General features: G+C 31.9%; 1 protein-coding gene across 6 annotated transcripts in view; it reads right to left on the reverse strand.

Moving 5' to 3' along the window:
- Window positions 1–14,737, reverse strand: part of ASCC3 (activating signal cointegrator 1 complex subunit 3) — a 307,070-nt gene that overhangs the window by 162,102 nt on the left and 130,231 nt on the right. For all 6 annotated transcript variants that reach the window (XM_045544081.1, XM_045544080.1, XM_045544082.1 and 3 more), the window contains one exon: window positions 718–852. In XM_045544081.1, coding sequence (XP_045400037.1) covers window positions 718–852 — 135 coding nt within the window. The remainder of the gene's footprint in view (window positions 1–717; window positions 853–14,737) is intronic.

Raw genomic sequence — 14,737 nt, forward strand, 5'->3', positions numbered from 1 at the left:
CCCAATCTTGATCTAAATCATTATCTGATATAATTAAATAGAAGCCAACATAAAACTTAAGATACTACCAATACTCCAATTACCTAGAGCAGTGCTTCTTAAACTGTAATGTGCATGATAAAATCACCCAGGGATCTAGTTGAACTGTGGACTCTGATTTGGTAAGTCTGGGGTGGGGCCTGAAGTTCTGCTTTTCTAAAAAGGATGCAGGTGATTCCAAGACCTTTTGGTCCTTTGAGCATATATACATTGAGTAATAAGGCAGCTATTTTTAAACTTTTTGGTCTCAGGATTCCTTTACATTCTTAAAAAGAGCTTTTTGTTTATTTAAGTTTATCTGTCCATGTTAACCTTAGGAATTAAAACTGAGAAATTTAAAAAATATTATTAATTCTTTAAAAAAACCATAAAGAACCCATTAGATGTTAACATATTATATGAAATTTAACTGCATTTTGTATTTTAACTATATTTTAAAGAGCAAGACTAAGCACTTCAATTATAACCATATGGAAAGAAATGATAAGTGAATATATCATGAAGTGGAACCTTTTAAAAGATCGCTAAGTAAAGAAAAATGTCAAAATTATAAGATGATAAAGCTAAAATTAACTTTTTGGAAATTGAGACTGTGAATCTTTCATATATAAAATATCTGGTATATGTGGCACATTATGTGCTTTAGTTCTTGTCCTCTTGCTGTCATTTGTTCCCTACCTGTTTTTCTGCATGTCCATATTCAGGTCCTTGGGTAGGTAAAAAACAGGAAATTTGGCCACAATTGTTTGCTCTTTCTATTAGAGACATAGCTGTTCTTACAGTGGCATTTCGAGCATGTACAAACACCATCACCTGAAATAAAAGAAAGTTTATTTAATATTCCAATTCATTAAATTATAGCTTAATACTAGCTTGGAAATCATCCCATATAAACAACTAGTAAATTTTTAAAACAAAATCCCCAATTTATGAATTCGCCAACATCTCCTTATTTTAGAATGAAGTAGATATAGGAAAAAGGAAAGTTAAAAAATTAATAACATGGCTTTATTTATTACTAGCTTATAAATTGGGAGAAATTAGAACTGAAATTAATAGATTCTATAAAACTTAGAGTTTAATTTGTGTTTCTCTTTTGAAGACATGATTCATTATCACAATCATTTATTACAAGGAGAGAGTATAAAAATGTACAGGAACCTTATTTCTCCTTGGAAGGTTATTACATTCAATGAAACCTGCAGTATCATAAAGATATTTAAAGAAATTGAAAGCAATGAAGAACACTCTTCCTTGGACAAAAACATGTCTAAAAACAGTCACTTAAAGAGTTTAGGGGACTGCTGGAGATGAAAATGCTTCTACAGAAATACTTAGAATTTTTTGTTGTGATGGATCTTCCTGTGGAATTATTCATGAAGTGACTGCAGAAATCTGAATTAGGGAGAAAGCATGCGTCTGGATGCTTTGTTAAGGAGAAGTGAGGGGCAAATGCACTTTTGGGGACAGTCATCAGGCAGAGTGTGAACAGAAGTGAAGTAAATAAAATAAGGGAGTGACGAGCAGTTTGGTGTTACTTGCAGGCTACACATTAAGGATATTCAAGCAATTGATTCTAGTCAGGGAATTGATAGGTTCATGTGAGCTGACCCAAGTAAAAGAGAAGATCATTCTGAGGACTAACAAAAGTGAAAAAGGGAATGAAGCCTGGGACGTGACCAGAAAGAAGACAGGGTGACACAGAGGTGTCTATACCTCTATGCTGGCATAGATATACAGAGATATGTATATATTTAACCCATAGTAATGGTATGTCTATAAACTTGTCAAAGAAAATGTTTCACATATGGGATGCTCATTAAAATTCACAGTAGAGTAAAACCTCAGACAACAATCATTCAAGAAACTGGAGTGCTTAAATAACTAAAATTCTTTTAGAGTACATTTAAAAAGGACAGCAGATAATTGGGGGAAGATGAGAAGTTCCTCAAAGAAAAAAACTTCCAAAGAAGTTTGGGTGGGGGGAAGCATTGCAAATAAGTAATCTGGAGAATTTAATATAACTTAATCATAGTCATCAGGGCATAAAGCTTGAGATTTCATACTTTATTAAAGCTCTAACTTTACTTTCTGCTTCCAGTGTGTTTTGAAAAGACGTACAATCATAACAATATTTTAAAAGAGTACATTAATAGAATTTATTCCAGAAAGTTTTACAGGTACTGGGGAATTTCTTGTTTTCCTTATTTTTCAACTAAAGAAAACAAATCTGATTTTGATAGGCTTTCTAGCTTTCCTAGTGAAGTATCTTTACCTCACAGGATGTCAAGAGACTACCATTTGGGCTCAAATTGTGATATTTTCATAATTACTGACATAACCTATTTAATACTAAGTAAGATAGAAAATTTATTAACCATAATGTCCTGTGGGAGCTTCACCAGTTCAGAATCTGTCAAATTCTACTGTCCTGTCCCTTGTAAAAGTAGGAACATTTCAATTGTGAATTTCTTTTTAAAGGGCAAGGCAGATTTTTTTCTCTTATATAAAAATAAATTTTATCACCCACAAAACCTCATTAGCCCAACACTAAATTTTAAGAAAATCTGAATTAAAATGAAGTTACTTATTATTTTGTTAACATATTTATTCATTCATATGTTTCTGAGCGTGCAGTCACTACCAAGCCCTGAGGAAACTGCCATGAAAAAGAGAGAAAATCCTTACCCTCATGGAACTGAGAATCTAGCATGATGGATTAAATAAGCACAAAATATTTTTTACTTAATAAATATTTACTGGTCATGTATGTGTAAAATACTGTTAAAAGAAGAGATATGAAAATAGACATGTTCTCTCCCATGGAAAACCTATAAAATTTGAGGAAGATAAAACTGCCCACATAATTTAGGCATCTGAACCAATGAGAGGATGGAGTGAACGACATGGGAACTCTAAACATGGAGCTAGTGGACTTCTTTCATTCATCCATCTGAAGATATTTATGCAGTACCTACCATGTGCCACCATACACTAAGCACCAAGGATGCAATGATAACTATGTTTCAAGGCTTCAAATTGATAAGCTACGGTTAAGGGGAGAAAGAATCACTATGATAATCAGCTCTATCTGGCTGTAGGAGCAGGGTGCAGGCTGCCTAGAGGGGGCTACAGTAGCATTTGGAATATTTAATTTCGATATTTTTAGCTTGAAGAAGTATATTCTCTTCCAAGGTTTCTTATACTGAGACTCTGACCCAGGGACTACTTCATCAGAATCATTACTGGTGCTTGTTAAAATAGGTTTCTGGGGCTCACCCCTAAAACTAGCTGAGTAAGAATATCAAAGGGTGGGGTCTAGCAATCGAATTACTAACAACTACTCAGATGACTACTGCACTATTATGTGAAATTAGTTAATAATTACCACAACTTAATTTTCCTCTTCCAAGTTGAAAGATTAAAAGGTAAAATAAATAAAACCAACCACTACAAAGCTATTAATAAAAACCTCCTAATAACCTCTCTCTACCTATACATATCAAATATCAGGAAATTTTAAGGTATTTTATATACTCAGTATAGGCTCAAAAATCATTTTCCAGATGGGCTAGGCGGGGGTTTTATAATGCAACCAGATTTCTATTCTCCATAATTCAAATGCCACATTATGTAAATTCTGTTGAAATAACAGATATGGAGAACATAAGGGACAATAAAATATGACCTAAATCTTCATTAATTATTTCAGTCTGACTTGTCAACTTTTCATTTTGCAAATTATTTTCTACTGCAGCCAAGAGAAATATTAGTTACAACTTAAAGTAGCAATTTCTTTTTATTAAAGGATCCATCATGTCTTGTTCAGTAAAATAAACTCTTTTTCTTATTAAGAATTTTCTATCTAGAGGCTCCAACAGAAGTCATTACAAGCTTTTGGGTCTCTATAAACATACTTGATTTTATGGTTTGTTAATTTGGTTAATTAATTTAAATAGACTCATGAAAATTATAACTAATAGAGAAGACAGTATTGTTTCATTTGGCAGACATTAACTCCAAATTAATCTTAGAAATACTTTTGGTAACTGAGCAGCAATTAAATTGGCATATATATCATTAAAATAAGATTAGAATAGTAAGATTCAAGTTAATAATGATGGTGAATTTAAACTGTTTTATAAAACTACTTATGCTTTTATGTGAGGTTTGTTAGGTTATATATTTAAAACATATTTTATATACTTGTTTTTAGTTTCAAAAGCTAGTTTTAACACATGATAGGACCAGTCCTGTACTAGGGAAAAAACTATGTAAATTTGAGTTCTGGTCCTGTTCTTTGACTTGTCAAAGAAAGTGTTCTTTACATGAGATGCTGATTAAAATTAATGAAAGAGTAAAAGCTCAGATAATAATCATTCAAAAAACTGGAATGTTTAAGCAACTGATATTATTTCAGGGTGTATTCAAAGGAATGAACGTATTATTTGAAAAAGACCAAAAATTATACTTTGGAATACTGTTAATAGCAGTGTGATTTAGAATAAATTATTTAATCTTTTCAATTCTTATTTCTACCAGAACACAGATAAAGAGTTACTGTATGTCACAGAATTACTGTAAGGATCAAAGGACATAATGTAAGTGAAAACACTTCATTTAGTAATGTCTCTCAAATTTTAGAAAGCTTCAAAAGCCTAGCAGGCTTGTTAAAAACACTGATTGTTGCTCCTTCCCCTGACTCCCTTTCTGATTAAGTAGGCCTGGCACAAGCCAAGAAATTGCATTTCTAATAAGTTCCAAGGAGAAGCTAATATTCCTGGTACAGGAACTTCTGAATCTCTGTCATAGAAATGATGTTTTGTATTACATGGCATATATGGTATTGCCTCTTTCAAGGGTTAAAGAATGAATGAGGTTTAGGGTGGGGAAGTTCATGTCCTGGTGGTTTGTGTTTTCATTCTAACCACCACAGCCATTTATTTGTCTTGCTCCCAATTCTTCCTAACTTTTGTAGGGGTGAGGGGAAACTTGCCTTTTCCCCCAAAAGTTCACTTGATCTCAAATGACCTTTAATTAAAAATATTTTTCATACCAAGCAGTCATATTTTGGGGTAAAATTTCCTGAGCTCCTTCACTTTCTTAACCCAGGTTCTTAAAGAGAATTAAGTCCTTGTGATCTAAATAAATAGTGATTTTAAAAGTGTGTGGTACCATCAGGAGCAGCATCAGTGTCCCTTAGGAATTTGATAGAACTACAAATTCTCAGCCCCAACCCAGACCTAAGTCACAAACTCTGTGGGGCCTAGCAATCTGTTTTAACAAGCCCTCTAGGTGATTCTGATGCATGTTAAAATTTGAAAGTCCTGCATCAAGACATCCATTGTGAGTAAAAAATTAATTAATTATCTATCTATTTATCTACCTTAGCTTCTCCTCTATGCATTTAGAATGGTTCTGGCAAGTACCATCGATCTTCAGGAGAACTTAAAAAACAGTCAAATCATTTTCTGTGTTCTATGGTTTGAATGGGGAATGCCACTACAGATATATTTCAGATATACTTATTTATATAACATGAGAGCACGTAGGCACAGAATGGTTTTTGTTACTGTGATTATATTATCACATCTGTGTTATTAGGCAGATGCAATTTTAAAAGGTTTCAGTCTGCATGCTGTAGATCCAAGAACCATTTGTAGAGGGACACTGCAGTCACTACAGAGTTCTCGTTTTAGGCTACAGTGCTGGCCAGCTAAAGATACTTAGGTCATCTGACCACATCCTTGCTTTTCTGATACTTCCCCTATCAAAGAACTTTCCATATTTAGTTATTTGACTTCTTAGTATTGAGCAAGGAGCCTGGCACACAGCAAATACTCTATGTGTTTTAAGTAAATATAACACACTAAGCCCAATCAAACACTAGCTTACCACAGCTAATAATGGCAATATCTGCCATTTGAAAAAAATTCTATTTTTGTCTTCTATGTAGAATAACAACATAGGGTTGTGAGAAATCAGACAATATAAACAAAGCATTTATTTAATACAACAGTGTATGGCACATAGTAAGTGATCAATAAAAATGAGCAGTTGCTTATTACAATTCTGCCCCTTTTAAAATTCAATATATTGTATTAATTTCTGACAAGGTAACATATTTACACAGTTCAAAAATAAGAAACTACAAAAGTGTACACAGTGAAAAGAATACCACCCTGCCCTCTACCCTAATAACTGGTTACCCATAGTAACCACTATGTTTCTGATATATCCTTTGATAGTTTATTCACATATATAAGCAACTAGGAATTCATAATTTTAATACCTCTTTCATCATATGGTAGCATATTATACATATTGTTCTATTCTTTCCTTTTTTCAATGAAACATATTATCTTAAAGATCTTTTCACATCAGTAGTTTCCTCATTTGTTTTCTTATAGTTACATAGTATTCCATTACACAGAAATACAATAATTTATTTAACCAGTACTTGTTGGATAAACATGTATACTGTTTCCAATCTTTAGTTATTAAAAGCAATGCTATAATAAATAACTCTGTACACCAATCATTTCACATGTTTGTGAATGTATCTGTTGGATAAATTCATAAAAGTGGAATAATTGGGTCAAAGTATATATGACTATTCATTGAACTATGTCCTTATCCTGAATATTATCTGTTCCAATATTGGGCATTATTTTTTTCTTATATATTTGTTGGTGCCCTTTGTATATGAAAGACAGTATGCTTTTCTGTGTTAAAAATATTTTGTCCTAGTCTATGATTTATCTTTTGACTTTGTTTATGGTATCTTATTCAGTATAGAAACAGTTAATTTTTTCTATATTTTTCTCTATGGCTTCTGGGAAATCCAGAGACAAGGAAGGGAAAATAGTCACAAACATACGAAAGGTTGCTGAAAGGATGCTTAACTTCATCAGAACTGCATGGCTCTGAAACTCCAGCGGTAGTTGTAAACAGAGATGGATCCTGCGCCTGCACTCGCTCCCACCATACCTGCTCTCACACATACACATGCCATGTCCATAATATACTCCTAAGTGAAAAAATATCAAGTTTGAAGAACAATTTCCATAGTATTATCTTGAGTGTATTATTATATTTTATTTTTAAAATTTTTCCATTTATTTTTTATTTGTATATATTCACGGGGTACAAATGCAATTCTGCTACATGCATATCTTGCATGTGGTTGGTTGTCAGGGCCTTCAATGCATCCATCACTGGAGCAACACACATCATATCCACTAAGCAACCTCCCATCATCTACTCCCTGTATCCCACTGAGTGCATTGCCCATCTGTTATTATAAAGTGTCTGTGTGTGAATATACATGTTCGAAAATAGATATTGGGTAAACATCCACCAAATTAGTTATCTAACAAAATCAAAATAGGATTTGGTGGCGGGTCAGCAGACAGCATAAAAAGATAACCTTTCCTTTGTGTATCTTGTATAGTTTTCTTACCAATTGAAACAAATCTTTACTAGTTCTATAATTAAGTATACAAGTTATATTGAATAAGAGAAATAATAGATAATAACAATGAGGTTATAATAAATTTATAACATAGTATTAAGATAGTATATTCACTATGATTATTTTATTGCTAAGGTATTTATGGCATCAAGTATAAAGAACACATATTTAACAATGCTCTTCAAGGGGTGATGGTGGGACTGGTGGTCTAAGTGGCAAATTTAACTTGTTTTAGTTTATGTGGAAATGCCTTAAGAGGAAAAGAGAGAGAAGATCTAGCAGAAGAAAATAAATAGCATTTCAAGGGAAAGTATACAGATGTTCAAAATTACAGAGAAGAGGACAAATCCTTATCGTGGTCAATACAGACTTTTTGCAGAAATAAATATGGGGACAAAAGACTAGTAACATCTGGAAAGACAAAACACAACCTCATGATTATATACTAAGGTAAAGAAAATCATTCAAGGCTAAGAAAAATCTGATACCAATAAAAGAAATACTTGAAAAACTATTCTTATGTTAGAGAAAGATTTTAAACTGAATAGAGACAAGGCCATCCCAGGGAAAAATATTGATTTTTATAAAGGAATATGTATCACACGGTAAAAAAGAAAACATGGTTTGAGAAAGTATAAAAGAAAAAAGCACACAAAACATAGGAAGACCTAAAGACAACTTTGGAATTACAAATTGAAAGGACAACGGACAGGATAATTTTAAAAGGGCAGGGTTTAAGAAAAAAAAGATGCTCTTCATTCTTTCATAAAGAGTAAAGATGAACAAGAAAGGACTTAGGTCCCTAAGTAAGAGTTATATGAATATTTGAGATAGATCTTATAAAAGGAACTTTGATTTAAACATTTTAAAATATAGTTTTGTAGCACTGAATTGCCTCAAAATTCTATCTATACATATTTATAAAAAAGCAAAAAAAAAAAAAAAAAAGAAAGAAAAAGAAAGAAAACTTTTCCCTATTGCTTCCAGATACTTTCTCTTTTTGAACATCCAGAAGACTCACAGGCCCCTCTCTTAAGCATTTATCACTGCCACCTTTTATTTTTAACGATTTTTGTGCTTGACTTAGCTCCTCTGCTAGTCTGTGATCATCTAACAATTACATGACAGGCACTGGGGACATACAGTGGGCAAGCCTAGCACTGGCCCCTGTGCTTTTGGAACTTACATCTCCTATTGGTGAAGGACTGGAGTCGGGGAAGATGGTGAACTAAAGCTGCCATTCATTACATGAACAACTACAGGAAGGAATAACCAAAAATAAACAAAACAAAACAATCTAGAAATTAATTAGAGTCTTCCCTCTCAAAATTAGCAAAGTACTTTATTTAAAGGTCAGGATATTCCAAAGTTCTTCATTATTGGCCCTTTGAGTGTCATTTCTAAATTCTCTTTCCTGTTGTTTAAAACCTCCATGCATGTGGAAGGTTCTAGGCTTTTGGCCATATTTTTCACTTAGTCCTCTTGCCAACTCCACCTGTGTAAATTCTACAAACCTTTAAGGCCTAGTTCTAATGATTGATCCCTAATCTTCTCCAGGGGAAATTAATCACTGCCACCATATTTTGATACTTTGTTCATACTATATTTGTGCTTCATGTAATCACAAGATGCATACAGGTCTCTCCACTGTTAGGACTAACAGTAACCATTTACTGGGTCCAGTACTAGGTACAATATATATGCTAACTTACTACCAACAACACAATGAGGTGGGTAATTTTATTAGTATTTTACAAATGAGAAACCTGAAGCTCAGAGTTTTAATAACTTGCCACTCATTCAAAAGCAGAACAGGGAATTCACTTCAGATTTGACATTCCAAAGCATACTTTCTTTCCATCAAGTTATATTCCTTCTTTGGGTGCCGCTTTAGGCAGGGTTTACATTTTACTAATTTTGAGGTCTTTTTGTCATACCCCATACCACTCTTTTCTGCTGTCATACAATCAGTGGGCACTCAATAAATGACTGCTGAAGTTATAATGTTAAAGATGGTTTTCCAGAAAAACCATTGATTTTTGAGCAGGGATTTGAATTTAAAGTTTATAAATTTAATAGGATATAGGCTGAGTTAATACTTTTCATTGATATCTTTATTAAAATATAGGGTATTAAGCAAACTTCCCATTATCCAATTAGATAATTTTTCTGAATAATTTTATTTAAATTTATTAGCCAACCTTCCACTGATATTTAATAAACTAAAATTGGTACAGATTAGTCTTTTAATACTGTGGAAATATGTGTATGTGTATTTTAATGCTATTGTAAGGTTTAAGAATTGTAATTTAAAAAAGAAACACCTTATAAAATAAGCTACTCTGGAATACTCTTAAAAATATTCTGGACTTTGACATCAAAGATATTTTGTAAATCAAAACTACCTACACTACATTAAAAATGAATCAAATTAATCTAATTCATGAACCAAAATATAGTCAGCCCTTGGTTTCTGTGGGTGATTGATTCCAGGAAGTCCTGCAGATACCAAAATCCATGGATGCTCAAGTTTCTTATAAAAAATGGTATAGTACTTGCATATAACCTATTCACATCCTCCTGTATACTTTTAATCATCTCTATATCTTATAATACCTAATATAATGTAAATAATATGTAAACAGTTGTATTATTTAGGGACTAATGACGAGAAAAAAAGTCTGTACATGTTCAGTACATATGCAACTACATTTTTTTCCACCAGAATACTTTCGATCCACGGTTGGTTGAATACACAGATGCAGAACCCTCAGATACAGAGGGCTGACTGTAATGTGCTACTGATGGACATGAATAAAAGCATTCTTACTTTTAGTAAAGGTAGAAAATTTGACTCTAATACCTTTGGATTACATCAATATTATTTACTAAAAATACGGCTAAAAATGATAAAATTTAAAATCCTCTATTTTATTAATCATGATTGTAACAGCATTTAATGACTAGCATTTATTATTAGATACTTCTGGCAACCATCTAAATTACTGAAGCATATGGTTTTTTCTTTAAAGACCTGGTTAAACATTTATTAGATATACCATGAAAATATAAGCTACCTCAAAAAAGGGTTAATTTAGTCTGTCCTAGCTATATAAGAAACTATATAATTCATTGACTAGTCTTCAAGCATTAAATTATGAAAATAAGCCAAGGAAACTAATCCACAATAGAGAGAAGTGGTTCCATAGCCCCAAGCTTTGTAATTAGATCTACACTTTGCAGTACAGAGCCAGTTCTGGACTTTCACATGGAGAATTGGCAGTTCCTCTCAAAAAACTTAAGCTTTAAGTAACAAATAGGTTTGGGTTAACACTACTGAATTATATTTAGGGCAGTACCCTGAATGTGAAACATTCCTCAGCAATCTGCTAAAAGAATCATTTTAATATTTAGCAGCTTGTTTGAGTTATAGGCAGCTTTAATTGCTATATTTGGTTAAAAGAAATCCATAATACTTTATATCTTCTAAAATCTGTAAGATACTTTTTTATCAAAATGTACAATAAAAAACCAGAGGACTTAGTGTACATTATGTATGATGATAGCAAAAAGACATATAGTCATATTTCTAAGCCCACTATGAAAAATATTATCTATCAATTCACCATACATGAGGACACTGTACAATATACTTAGAAATATAAGACAGTTATATTTCAGTACAGTTTCTGAATTACCAGAACCACTAAAAAAGAGAGCAAAAATAATTTATTAAATATGATTTAAAAATGGTAAATATTTTGAATGCATTTTTCCTTTACTATAAACTTAGTTTTTTGTAGAGATGGGGTCTCACTATGTTGCGTAGGCGGGTTTTGAACTCCTGGGCTTAAGTGATCTTCCTGCCTTGACCTCCCAAAGTGCCAGCGTTACAGGTGTAAGCCACTGCAACTGGCCTGAATTTAACTTAAATGAAAACAATGTTTTCTTAATCATATGTCTATTTTTTAGAAGTAACATATGTCATCTAACTGATGCTTGAATAAACTATACATTCTTAATCAGGCCCTGTTTTATATGTGTACTATATACATTTATGTATTCAATTAATGTAAGATATGAATTAATTTTTCAACTTGTTTATTATATTTATAAACATCAATAAACATTATTTTATATAATATAAATGTGTATTTTATATCTTAGAATTGTCTTGAACATAGAAAATGTTATAATTTTCATTTGATTTTTATAACATACAAAAGAAAATAAACATAATCAAGAATGTTAATTTTACCTGCTCATAATCACACAAATTTAACATACAATCAAATTTCTGTGTTGGTTTTGGAAAAATTTCTTGGCAATCTACATAAACTTACCAAATTCTTACCTGATGCCAGACTAATCTATACAACATATAGGCTTATGTTGAACATCAGCAGTGTTTTAAGAATCAAGTAGACCTATGTTTGAATCATAACTCAGCATTCATATACTACATAAACTTGGACAAATTTACCTATGCCTCAGGTTTTAATCTGTAAAATGGAGAAAACAGAACCTGCCTTACAAGGCTGCTGTAGGGACAACAAACAATAATTACAAAGTACTAGAAAGAAGCCTGGTATATAAAGGTGTTTTATTTTGTAGGAAAAAGTTTAGTATTTACAGAGGCTTTCCTTATATTCACCCCAAATCTGCTCCCTACACATACAACTGACTGGGACCAAGACCAATATTGCTCCAAGGCAATAGAAAACAAACTGTACTTTTTTTACATGTAACAATTCTTCAAATATTATATTTGAAAACTGCTTTCTGATCTCCAGTATGATTTCCCTTTCTTGAGTTACACATCACCAGTTCTCAATGCTGCTTTTCATAAATGATGGTTTTCATGATTTGACACTAGATGAGTTCTATGTACTTATACTTTTTCAATACTAAAAAGTATGCATTCAAGTAACATAATTTGCTGAAGAAATGATTTGTTGAAACTTATATATGCTTTATGACTAAAGTATTCTCAACTTTATTATACAGTTTAATATGATTTTATATAATATTTTCAAAGATGTATCAGTTTTAAAAAGATACTGGTTGGGGATGATGGCTCATGCCTATAATCCTAGCATTTTGGGAGGCCAGGAGTTTGAGACCAGCCTTAGCCACATAGCAAGACCCCCATTTCTACTAAAAATAAAATTAAAAAAAAATTAGCCAGGTGTGGTGGCATATACCTGTAGTCCCAGCTACTCAGGAGGCTGAGGCAGGAGAATCACCTGAGCCCAGAAATTTGAAGATGCAGTGACCTATGATGATATCACTACAATCCAGCCCGGGCAACAGAGACCCTCAAAAAAAAAAAAATTTGGAACTGATAAAATATGAATATCATATCAATGTTACATTTTCTGATTTTGCCAATTGTGCCACAGATATTTTAAGAGGCTGGTTTTAATCTTCGAACAAACATTTCTTACTCAAACATTTAGGTACAAAGGGACACAGTATCTTGAATTTATTGTCAAGTGATTTTTAAAAATACATAGATATACACACATATACAAGTAGAATGATAAAATAATGCAAGCTGTAAACAACTGGTGAATCTAGGTAAAAGAAGGAGTGTTTCTTGAACTATTCTTGCAATTTTTGTTTAAGTTTATATTATGGCAAATAGAAATTAACAAGCACCAAAACAAGGAAGAAACATTTTCACAGTGCCTGTTCTGTGGTAAGAATTATGCAGAATATTAGAAACACAATCTTATTTAATTATAGATGTATTTCATGTGTAGTCTGAGGCTCACAACAGAAATTTTAAATAAATGTAGCTACAGTCAATAAAGTAATATAAGAAAATGCATGAAAAAGATGAATATAACATATTTGGAAACTATACAAGTAGCTAACATTTTGGTTTAAAACTTTGTATGTTCTAATAATAATGCCATATATATTTTAGCACAATAAAAAAAGATGTAATCAGGACAAGTGACAAAATATGAACAGGTAAGGAAGATTATACTTTGAGATAGTTCATGGGAACAAAGTTAGGGAAAAGTCAATTAAGAATACTGAATTATAATAAATAATTTAAAAGGTCAATAGTGTCAATCAGGAGACAGTAATGGCCTGGTGAATCAAACAGTTATGATGGGCACAACAATTTAAAAATACATAAAAGTTGCTGTTAAAAGGCTGAATTTTAAAAGTTAATGCTATAAGGATGAGATTCCTTAATTTACACTTTTTATTTGTGTCAAATTCATTGATCAAAAATGAAAACAGCCCTACATGGTTCTGATGTGCTAAATTTTAAAATAACTTTACTGGAGGTTAAAATCCTTCACATATAGAAGCAAATCTCATTTCCAGCATATTCAATATGACCAGTTTATGTCTTAACATTTACTTTGATTGAGTAAAAGTAAATATATATGATCATTTACTCAACAAATATTTTTACTGTTCATTATATATTAGGTCATGTTCTAGATACTGGAATATGACAATAATAAAATGGTCAAAACTGTCTGCCTTCACTCTAGAGGAGACAGACAATAAACACATAAATATGTAAAATATACAATATTAAAATGTTGGTAAGAAATATAATGATGTAGAAAAGGAAGGCTGAGGACTGCTTTGCAGTAGGGGGTACAATTTAAAATCTACTGGTATAGGATGATTTCAAATATGTATAATCTTGAAAGATCACCTGCTTGGTAAATCAGCTTTACTCAGATCCTTGCAATCAATGTTTTGAATTGATTAGGAAAAAAACTATCAAGGAAAGTAGGGAAAATGGATACAAATTTCCACAAAGTTAAAGGAAGAGTAAAATCTTTATTATACTTCCCATTATGTGCTTTTCTAGTAATATATACTTTTCCTTTGTAAAGATTATTTATCAAATCTATACATTTTGTACATATTTATTTGATTAACCTTTGTTTCCCTCATCAGATTATATAAACAACACTAATGCAGGGAGTTTCTGCTTTTTACCTTTAGCATAGTCTGTGGTACACACTGGGTATTCAATAAATATTTGCTGAATATTGCCAGTATTATTTTAGTTTAGTCTTAAAAACCACCTCCATTCTGTTCAATTTAAGACTGATTACCCAGATATAGTTCACACGTCAAAAGAGAATGTAGGAGTGTCTATATTTGGGACTCCATCCATCTCTTACCTTAATAAGGGAAATGGATTACAGAAAGAGAACCCAAATCATAAAACATTCTCAGTAA

Source organism: Lemur catta, chromosome 2 (genome assembly GCF_020740605.2).
Source record: "Lemur catta isolate mLemCat1 chromosome 2, mLemCat1.pri, whole genome shotgun sequence".
NCBI lineage: Eukaryota > Metazoa > Chordata > Mammalia > Primates > Lemuridae > Lemur > Lemur catta.